This window comes from Brassica napus, chromosome C9 (assembly GCF_020379485.1).
Source record: "Brassica napus cultivar Da-Ae chromosome C9, Da-Ae, whole genome shotgun sequence".
NCBI lineage: Eukaryota > Viridiplantae > Streptophyta > Magnoliopsida > Brassicales > Brassicaceae > Brassica > Brassica napus.
In genome coordinates, this window is record NC_063452.1 from 60,350,414 (window position 1) to 60,362,616 (window position 12,203).

Genomic DNA, 12,203 nt, shown 5'->3' on the forward strand with positions numbered 1-12,203 from the left:
AATTTAATCAATTATTTTATTCTGCGCACAACGCGGATTACTATCTAGTTTATAAGAAAAACGGTGAAGAGATTCTAAACATAAAGCGTGCGGAAAAAAAAACTTATATGAGTATTATGATAAAGATTTTTTAACACATTTGAGCATGGTCAATACTGAATAGTATAGATTGTTTCTATTATTATATCAATCTCGCATGTGGTCAATTAGTATATTTTCTTTCCTATTATTATTGTATCAAACTATCAATAGTATATGTGTTAGTAGTATATATTCTCTTTCCTATTATCATTGTTTTTATTAATTGTTTCATACTCCATTTTTCATATAAATTGGACGATACAGCCAATCATTTACTTTCATAAAAAACTATCTTAAGAAAACCAATTCTTCTCTTGTTGCATAATTCCCTTCCCCACATCATGTCTACGAAGAGTGTATTTTTTCTCCTATCGGTTATATGCTTTACAAATTCTGTGAATGCTCAATTACCTTCGTTTTGGCCTAACGTGACCCAATGCCTATCAACATTGAAAAATATTCCGGGATGTTTTGAAGGGATCACTCAGTCTATATTGACTGGTAAAATTGGTACGATAACTCCTTATTGTTGTCAACTTTTTTTGGGAGCTGTACCCGACTGTTTAGAACTACTTCCTGTCAATCCTTTTCCTCCTATGTTAATGCAGAAATGCTCCCATAATATTTAAGATTATATTTTAAAATAGTTATGTAAAATTACATTTTCTACATAAGGGTTAAATCCAATAATATTCAAGAACAAAAAGAAGATCTGATAATTCTAATGTTCCTTTCTTATATTTTAGTGTCTGTAGCTTTCATATAATAATGCTTATTATTATTTGATTAAGAGAATATCCTTTTAATATCAAAAATATATATCAATGAAGTTTAAGAATATGATAAATATAATTCCAAAGACATGTCACTGAGGTTGGTTAATGAATGAATCATTTGTCTTTCTTTTCCAAAGTTGGTTAATGAATGAATCATTTGTCTTTCTTTTCCAACTTCAGTTTTCTAATAACATGACAAAAAAAATTGACAATGATTAAAAGTAGAGAAAATAAAAGAGAAACTAGATAGATACGTTTTTTTCTAACGCTGATTTATTATGATATTACAATTATAATATAAGAAAGATTACATAGACGATTCGACAACCGATGATATTACCTGCTTCATGAGTACTTACGCATAACTGCATCACCTGAGCCACCTATGAAAATCCACGTCTGACCAGATTTAGTTGCACCATGTTGAAGATCATTTGTAAGCATTTCTTCCGTAGTCTGCATAATTATTTAATAAATCGCTCTCTCCGGAACTTGAAACCTGGATTTCATGTAATCAGTGAAAAAAATGTATAGTCAGGGATTAGATCCCCAGACCTAGATGTAGAAACTTTTAAACTTTAACCAGTAGGCTACGGTGTTTCCACGATAGATGGATCTAACACAAGTATTTTTGTCACACTCTTTGTGTAGTTGCGATATAGCTGGCGGAGATTGCCACACCCAGTAGAAGACAAACTTCAAAATCGCTCATCACACCTATTTGGTCCATAAGTTTCCGATAGCAAGTCTAATTTTTCATCTATAATACCGCAAACACATCCATTATACTTACCAAATTATACAAAATTTACTTGACTGATATGAATATATATCTCGCAAGCACAAAAAGCCAGCAACATACATTTCAAGGAAACATAAACTTCGTAGTTTGTGGGAGTAAAGGCATCTATGTTGTAATAAAAAACCTAACCACAATCAGAGCCGGACCTGAGATTACGAGACTCATCTAAAAAAATACAATTTTATTTTTAATATGAAGACATAAATTTTATATTAATTGATATAAAGATGTCTATTCATTAGGTCAATCACAAATTTTAATTTTTTTTATTACAACTAATTTTAACCGAACATCACCAAATTTCTTCAAAATTACAATAATAATATCCACTAAGCATTATTTGAGAAGTAATTTGACACATATTCTTTCTACAATTATTTTCATAAAAGAAATGTGACATGACTATTAAAATTGATGACAAGGCTTATTGCTAAATATGACATTATAAATTACATTAATTATTGATTTATATTTTTAGTAAATCTTTTATAATATATATGATAATAACTCATACATTAGATTTAATGTTGATTTATATTTTTGGTAATTTTTTTAGAATATGACAATAACTCATACTTTTTTGTCAACAATAATAACTCATACATCATTACTAAAATAAATATATTCAAATATGAAATTATAATTTTTGAAATATTATTCAATTATATATTTTATAATTTCTACAATTTTGCTTAAAACATTATAAATTTTAATCATTAAATCATTAGTTTCCTTATATATTTAGAAATTTTAGAAATGCTGTTTAATTTTAATTTTTGATAATTATACAATTTTATATCAATTTTTTTATTAATTTTATGCAAGTTGATTTAATATATTTAACCAAAAGAAATAGATAAAAAAATCTATCTAAGATTATATATATATATATATATGCATTCTTAAATATAATTTAAAAATAATAAATTATTTTTAAATCTATTTCATGTTTAATTAAATCAAATTTACATTAAAATATTGATAAGAAAATAATAAAATTTACATTATTAATAAAATTTTATTTTTAAATATAATTTCAATTTAAATTTTTTATTGATGCACATGGTGCATGAAAACACTTACTATAATAATACATTTGCTAAATAAATTTAACTCTTATCTTCCAAAAAGAAAACAAATCTAAGTTATTATTATGATCAAACAGAAATTCTTACACTCACATATCACATTCACACAGGTTCAAAGAGAAGAAAAAAAAAGGATTCAAAAGAAAAAAGCAATGCATGAGTCATATACATATTTAAAATATTAATTATGTAAGTTATAATTCATGCTTATTATATGATATTGACATTAAAAAATATTTGGATTCACTTTAAGTTCTATTTTAAGGCAATACTCTACGCGGTAGTTATTAACTAATAAAATCATGGTAACGTACCACAGTGCGGATAGGTAGCAAAAGTTATAAAGCTTATCCACTGTGGAAAATTCTGAGTTTCTTCTGTTTCTTTGATTAAGGAGATCTCTATGCAACTTTTCCTCAAATTATTAATTTATACATTTTGTTTTTTGAAAAAATGTTAAATTAATTCAAACAAAAAATACTGTTTACAATCAAGGTTGCTTGTTTTAAGTTCAAAAGAAACTAAAACTTTGCTTTACATTAGAAAATAAGATCATGTAAAGGAGAACCAAGTTCCCATAGCATAGATCCCTGGTAAGCTGAGTTGTGGCGACATATGATGCTTGAGATACGATTTTGAACTTGTTTGTCGATGATTTTTAATTTATGAAATTACATCACATGTGAACATATAAAGTGAATTTCAGCTATTCGGATATGGACATATCTATATATATCTCTTAGAATATATTCTCACTAATTTGCATATATCTTATAAATCTAGTTTAGGAATGAAAACCTTGTATAAAGAGAATGTCTTGGACCTAAAGATTGATACAGAAAACCTTTTACGATACTCTTGTTTTCTGACATAGCATCAGAGCCAGGTTTTCTGACATGGTATCTTGTTAAAATTTACACAATTAAAATAAGTACATGAACCCAAACCTGAACTGAACCTGCAATGATTCAAACCAAATCCAAACCATATTCAAACCAAAATTTGTAAATATTTAAATCATATTTAAATTTCTAACTATAAAAAACTGATATCTGAATAGATTAACTAAATTCGAATAGATATCTGATTCTAGAAAAAAATATCAACAAATCTCTTATTACAAGCAAAGTAAATAATTTAATCAATTATTTTATTCTGCGCACAACGCGGATTACTATCTAGTTTATAAGAAAAACGGTGAAGAGATTCTAAACATAAAGCGTGCGGAAAAAAAAACTTATACGAGTATTATGATAAAGATTTTTTAACACATTTGAGCATGGTCAATACTGAATAGTATAGATTGTTTCTATTATTATATCAATCTCGCATGTGGTCAATTAGTATATTTTCTTTCCTATTATTATTGAATCAAACTATCAATATTATATGTGTTAGTAGTATATATTCTCTTTCCTATTATCATTGTTTTTATTAATTGTTTCATACTCCATTTTTCATATAAATTGGACGATACAGCCAATCATTTACTTTCATAAAAAACTATCTTAAGAAAACCAATTCTTCTCTTGTTGCATAATTCCCTTCCCCACATCATGTCTATGAAGAGTGTATTTTTTCTCCTATCGGTTGTATGCTTTACAAATTCTGTGAATGCTCAATTACCTTCGTTTTGGCCTAACGTGACCCAATGCCTATCAACATTGAAAAATATTCCGGGATGTTTTGAAGGGATCACTCAGTCTATATTGACTGGTAAAATTGGTACGATAACTCCTTATTGTTGTCAACTTTTTTTGGGAGCTGTACCCGACTGTTTAGAACTACTTCCTGTCAATCCTTTTCCTCCTATGTTAATGCAGAAATGCTCCCATAATATTTAAGATTATATTTTAAAATAGTTATGTAAAATTACATTTTCTACATAAGGGTTAAATCCAATAATATTCAAGAACAAAAAGAAGATCTGATAATTCTAATGTTCCTTTCTTATATTTTAGTGTCTGTAGCTTTCATATAATAATGCTTATTATTATTTGATTAAGAGAATATCCTTTTAATATCAAAAATATATATCAATGAAGTTTAAGAATATGATAAATATAATTTCAAAGACATGTCACTGAGATTGGTTAATGAATGAATCATTTGTCTTTCTTTTCCAACTTCAGTTTTCTAATAACATGACAAAAAAAATTGACAACGATTAAAAGTAGAGAAAATAAAAGAGAAACTAGATAGATACGTTTTTTTTTAACGCTGATTTATTATGATATTACAATTATAATATAAGAAAGATTACATAGACGATTCGACAACCGATGATATTACCTGCTTCATGAGGACCTACGCATAACTGTATCACCTGAGCCGCCTATGAAAATCCACGTCTGGCCAGATTTACTTGCACCATTTTGAAGATCCTTTGTAAGCATTTCTTCCGTAGTATGTATAATTGTTTAATAAATCGTTTTCTTCGGGACTTGAAATCTGGATTTCACGTAATCAGTAAGAAATTGTATAGTCAGAGATTAGATCCCTAAACCTAGATATAGAAATTTTTAAACTTTAATCAGTAGACTATAGTGCTTCCACGGTAGATAGGTTTAAGACAAGTATTTTTTTTGTCGCACTCTTTGTGCAGCTGCGATATAGCTGGCGGCGATTGCCACACCCAGTATAAGACAAACTTCAAAATCGCTCATCACACTTATTTGGTCCATAAGTTTCCGATAGCAAGTCTAATTTTTCATTTATAATACCGCAAACACATCCATTATACTTACCAAATTATACAAAATTTACTTGACTGATATGAATATATATCTCGCAAGCACAAAGAACCAGCAACATACATTTCAAGGAAAACCTAACCACAATCAGAGCCCGGACCTGAGATTACGAGACTCATCTAAAAAAATACAATTTTATTTTTAATATGAAGACATAAATTTTATATTAATTGATATAAAGATGTCTATTCATTAGGTCAGTCACAAATTTTAATCTTTTTTGTTATAGCTAATTTTAACTGAACATCACCAAATTTCTTCAAAATTACAATAATAATATCCACTAGACATTATTTGAGAAGTGATTTGACACATGTTCTCTCTACAATTATTTTCATAAAAGAAATGTGACTTGACTACTAAAATTGATGACAATGTTTATTGCTAAATATGACATTATAAATTACATTAATTATTGATTTATATTTTTAGTAAATCTTTTATAATATGATAATAACTCATACATTACATTTAATATTGATTTATATTTTTGGTAAATTTTTTAGAATATGACAATAACTCATACCTTTTTGTCAACAATAATAACTCATACATCATTACTAAAATAAAAAAATTCAAATATGAAATTATAATTTTTGAAATATTATTCAATTATATTTTTTTATATTTTCTACAATTTTGCTTAAAACATTATAAATTTTAGAAATACTGTTTAATTTTAATTTTTGATAATTATACAATTTTATATCAATTTTTTATTAATTTTATGCAAGTTGATTTAATATATTTAACCAAAAGAAATATATAAAAATATCTATCTAATATTATATATATATATGCATTCTTAAATATATTTTAAAAATAATAAATTATTTTTAATTCTGTTTCATGTTTAACTAAATCAAATTTACATTAAAATATTGATAAGAAAATAATAAAATTTACATTATTAATAAAATTTTATTTTTAAATATAATTTCAATTTAAAATTTTTATTGATGCACATGGTGCATGAAAACACTTACTATAATAATACATTTGCTAAATAAATTTAACTCTTATCTTCCAAAAAGAAAACAAATCTAAGTTATTATTATGATCAAACAGAAATTCTTACACTCATATATCACATTCACACAGGTTCAAAGAGAAGAAAAAAAAAGGATTCAAAAGAAAAAAGATGTAATCAGACATTATCCTAAAACAACTCGCGAAATATTTTGAGTTTCTTGCCACCAAACTTCTTCTTGTGATCATCACCGTGACCTCTCTGGTGCTTCTTCCTCCTCTCCAAACTCTCAACCAAGTCTTTCAAGGATCCATCGACTTCTACTTTATGATTCTTGGCCATCAGTTTCTCTGCGACATCAGCCGGAGCGATCTTTGTTTCCTTCAGCAAAGACTCGATTTCACCAAACAGAAGATGAGAATCAACGTCCAAGTAGTTCTTTGCAAGAACCTTGAACGCCTCGAAGCTACAATAAGACAACTCAATATGCATATCCATCCTTCCTCTCCTGATCAAAGCCGGGTCTAGTTTCTCGATATGATTCGTCGTGAAAATAATAATCCTCTCTTGTCCACAAGCCGACCATATCCCATCTATGAAGTTCAGAAGCCCAGAGAGTGTGACTCTGCTCTGGTTTTGATCTTCTCCATCTTTCTTGACGCTCAAGTCACCATCTCTCTTCCTTCTCTTGCCCGTTAGATCAACAGAACAATCAATATCTTCTATCACAATAATCGACCTGCTCGATGTCGCGGTGAGAAGTTTCCTCAGCTCCGAGTTGTTCTGAATAGCCGTGAGTTCGAGATCATATATATTATAGTTCAAATGATTCGCCATCGCCGCGATCATGGTGGACTTACCAGTCCCTGGTGGTCCGTACAATAGGTAGCCCCTCTTCCAAGCTTTCCCAATCTTCTTGTAATACTCTTTCCCATTACTAAACGCCTCAAGATCGTTTAGAATTTCTTCTTTCTTGACAGGATCCATAGCCAGTGTCTGAAAACTCGCCGGGTGCTCGAAATCAATGTGTCTCCACAAGCTCTTCTTGCTAGTATCCCAGTTGGAACTAGGGTTATTAGTGAACAGCTTCATCTTCTTGTTCTTGGCCTCGATTGATTTCCCTTCTTCCATCACATACTTAATGTAAGATCCGGTCACAATCTCCAGCCCACGTCTATGGAAAGTGAGTTTGTGTGTTCTGTCTCCATCAGTAGCGGTTACAATCTCCCACCAGACGTTAACTCCTTGGTACACGTCTCTGACTTTAGCCTCGTCACGTTTCAAAACTAGACCCTTGCTCTCTTTGACCTGACTTGCTCTAATTTTTTGGGCTTTACCGATTGCTTTAGCACCAAGGTAAGTGTCGATGGCTGCGAAAGCGTGGTTGAAACGGTACTCTTCGTACTCTGGGAAACTGATGACAACGTAAGGAGAGAAGAAGTTGATGACACGGTCGGAGAATCTTTGGACAAATGAGAGTTGTTGGATTGTAGACAAAAGGAACTCTTTGATTGCGATCTTGAGGTGTTCAGGGAATATTTGTTGAAAAGTTGCCCAGAAGAAGAACAAACTTGCCATGCTTGAACCAAATGTGCCCATCGTATCTCCCATCATCATCAACAAAGACTTGTGTTGTGTTTGGTGTGTTGGGTAGTTAGCGTGTAACGCTCTTATTTATAGACATTATTCGAAAAAGGCAATGCATGAGTCATATATATTTAAAATATTAATTATGTAAGTTATAATTCATGCTTATTATATCTATATTATTAAAAGAGAACTACCCATTTAAAAATGTACTTACTTCATTAATTAAATTCCCTATTTTTTTGCTTGTCTTTTTCAGTTGCATTTATAAATATCCTAAAACGAATAAAACTGCCTAATTTATTACTTGTATTTTCAGTTACATTAATGAAATATGCTTAAATGAATTTAAACTTTCTATTTTATTGTTTGTCTTTTTTCAGTTACTTTAATGAAATATCCTTAAATAAATTTGGACATAATGTCATTTAATCAACAAAAAAACTCATGAGTTATCCTTACGTGCATAATTTTAATAATGGGGATTTTTAAAAACATGCATCATTAAAATGTTCCCTAAAACATGCAGCACTAATATATAACATGCATCAATAAAACTAGAATTTGACTCACACAATTGTACGAATATTATTTTCAGTTGATTAAATTTAAAAATAATTATTTATTCAAAAAATATTTAAGAATGACTATGTTTTTAAAAATTATATGGTATTATTTGCTCATAAATCATCTGTCATTTGATAAATTGTTAGAAAGAAAATTTTAGCATAATATAACTCAGTTCTCATTTGCTAAATTAATGATTTTTATTTATATTTTTTATTATTTAATTATAATATTTTCATTTTATATTTGAAAGATAAATGAATTTTCTTTCAAACAATATTTTTGTAAATGTATTTTTTAAAAAAATAATCAATTAAAATTGTTATTATCATTGAATATCATTATTTTTGACATAATTTGAGTTTTCGTTTACATCAAAACTTATCATATTTTAGGATAATTTTAATTTAAAATGTAATTTTCATATTTTTCAAACAAATTCTAAAAATATTTTTTAAATATTTTGTTATAATTGTTAAAAAAATATTGAGTTGCATTTCAAATAAAAAAATAAAGATATTAAAAATATTCTAATTAAAATATGTAAAATTTAATATAGTTTTAAGAAAATGGTCAAAATAAAAAAATTGCACATAAAATAATCATGATTTTTGTTAACTGGGTGGATCATTATTTATATGATATCGCACAAGAAAGAAAAATTTCTGTTTTTAAAATTATCTAATTAACTCTATACTCATTTTTTTATATTTTTTATATGATATCACACATTCGTAAAAAAATAGATAGTTTAAAATGCAAAAAAAAAATAATTACTTAATGAATATAATATGAACGAATATTACAAATACATCATTTAATAAAATAAATAATTAAAAACTGAAAATTCATACCCGCGCAGGGTCTAGTTGACATTAAAAAAATATTCGGATTCACTTTTAGTTATATTTTACTCTACGCGGAAGTTATTAACTAATAAAATTATGATAACGTACCACAGTGCGGATAGGTAGCAAAAGTTATAAAAGTATATCCACTATGGAAAATTCTGAGTTTCTTCTGTTTCTTTGATTAAGAAGATGTAGATGCAACTTTCCCCCAAATTATTAATTTATACAATTACATCACATGTGAACATATAAAGTGAATTTCAGCCAAGCTTCTTTAAAGGCCTGCATGCAATCATTATGAATCTTATGTGATGTTAGATGTTGTAGCTATAACGTGTGAACTTTTATGGTAACGACGAAGAAGCTGCGTATATCATGGGGCCATCTTTTGTTTCAGTTTATGAACATAGTTTTATATCCCTATGTATTATCTGAGAAGCATTACAACTTCTTTTTGTAGCCACATGTCATCACTAGAATGATTCTTAGAATCATTAGAAAAATATGTTGGTCCATCTAATTATATAATAAGTTTTTTATTAAACTAACAATAAATTCATCATTAATGTACTTTATTATTTCTTTAAATAAAATTTACGGAATTGCCTAATTAATGTGGCTAAAGTATATAAGGCAATTAATGATTTTGAATAATAAAGATTTGATAAAAAAATAGTGTATCTTCTATCATATTTGTTTAATTTTAAACTATTAAATAAATTAAACAACCACAATAACAATATAATAAAATTTTAGATTTTTATGTATATGTTATATTTTGAATTTTTACAAACGGGTATAAATTACTAAAACTGTTAAAAGTCTCACATTCAAATTTTATGATCTATGGTTTAAAATTTTTGTTATGATAAAATACAAATGATTACAAAAATTATATAAGTAAAAAGTCTAATTTAATTAATTATTAAGATTAATATATATATCGTTTTAAATTAAACTATAAACCATATAAAATACAATATTTTAGTTTCAAAATTTACTTTGAACAATTTTTTGATAAAAGTTTTGAACGATCATTGACAACTTATTTTTTTTAAAAATTATAAATTACTAAAACTATTAACCCCACAATGAAAATTTTGTTATCAGTAATTTAAATTTTTTTCTATAAAAGATACAAATGATCAAAAAAACTATATGAGTAGAAATCATCATTTAATAGATATTAATATTAAAAATATACTAAAATATATTATCTATGTTAGTATCATTTAAATTTAATAACATATCCTATCAAATAAAATAAAAAAATTTGGATTAATAAAATTGATTTATATGTTCGCATCAATTTAATTATATTTTTAATAGTTACTAACTTTTAATTATTTAATATATATTTATTATTTCATAATATGTAAAAATATTTAATACATAAAATAATTTATATATATAATGTTGATCCCGCGCAAGGCACAGATCTTAACCTAGTATACGCATATTAGCTGATCATTCTTTTCAGAAAAAGATGCTTCCATGTATACATGATATATGCAATATAAAGGTTGGTTAGAGCAAATGAATAGAAAGATTGTCAAATTTGCGTGGCCTCCAAATTTCTTGAGAATAAAAGCTATTTCGTGGGGTTTAAGGCATCATCTACCTCATTTGCCAAAATTATATAAAACATAGGCTGTGGAAAGTGAATATTGCATATTCATCTCTGTGAAAAGAATAAAAACGTTGAAGTTTACATTAACGGATAATTTCCAGTGGAGCTATGACTGAATCCACTTGTACATCTTACATCAAATGAGGACTTTATCATCTCAGTGTATGAACCTTATTTCACTCTGATAGGGACAACTGATATTTATAAAAATAATAAGAACAAAAGTTAAAAATTACAACACCGAAACAACAAATAAAGAAGGATTGCAGAGTCGAAATGGTTAATCTCTTTCCTTAAATCTTTAAACGTCCCGTAGTGTGACGGTTGCATGGCGCTCAGATTCCCATGATACAACTGCAACATTGTTTCTGTTTACCATCACCGGAAAACAGAATCTATCGAACATTTTTCTGTGATGTACTCTCAGACACAGAAAATAAAAATAAAATAATATAACTATTTCAAGTAGGAGAATTGTTTCTTTTCTAGGTATTGCTGTGTGCATAAGAATGAAAAGAGCAGTGACTATTATATAGTCCACTGACCAAACCCTACGTTTGCTTCCGACCAAAACGTATGGTATTCAATGTGGAGATTGAGAATTATTTTCTCATTACAACATGGACGTGCATTCATGGAGATGTTACAAATACAGAATTAGCTTTGCATTCATTTTATAACTCATGTTGACCATTTCAATATAAAAGATAAATTCTTTTATTCTGTTGACCCATTTACTAAATTTCAAAACATGAAATTTATGTATGGTCCAAATATCTTTTTTTATACAATCAAAGTCTTAAACTTTAATGTATTTTCTCCACTTTAAATAAAAGAAGAATTAAATCTCATATTTCTAATGTGATATATTTTACAAATAATCCACATTAGACTTTCATTTCTCATTCAAACGAATTTCGTTTTTTGACATATGATTACACTATTTCATATTGTCAAACATTCGGTTATTTTGACGAACGTCTTCGTCCCGAAAACTTATCAATAAATGGTCTAAAACCATTTCGTCAAAAACGAGTTCCTGATTTATTGAAAGATGCTTTTGATGGAGTTACTTCTGTGGTATGTCTTTATCTCCGT

At 27.6% G+C, this 12,203-nt stretch overlaps 1 protein-coding gene across 1 annotated transcript; it reads right to left on the bottom strand.

Moving 5' to 3' along the window:
• Positions 1 to 6,536: 6,536 nt before the first annotated feature.
• Positions 6,537 to 8,280, bottom strand: LOC106412567 (AAA-ATPase At3g28600-like). Its single transcript, XM_013853474.3, has one exon. It carries the CDS (start codon positions 8,085 to 8,087, stop codon positions 6,660 to 6,662), a length of 1,428 nt encoding a protein of 475 aa, XP_013708928.2. The 5' UTR covers positions 8,088 to 8,280; the 3' UTR covers positions 6,537 to 6,659.
• Between the last annotated feature and the right edge of the window lie 3,923 nt (positions 8,281 to 12,203).

Excerpts from the sequence above, each read along its gene's own strand:
- LOC106412567 (XM_013853474.3), bottom strand. The coding sequence starts at position 8,087 with ATGATGATGGGAGATACGATGGGCACATTTGGTTCAAGCATGGCAAGT.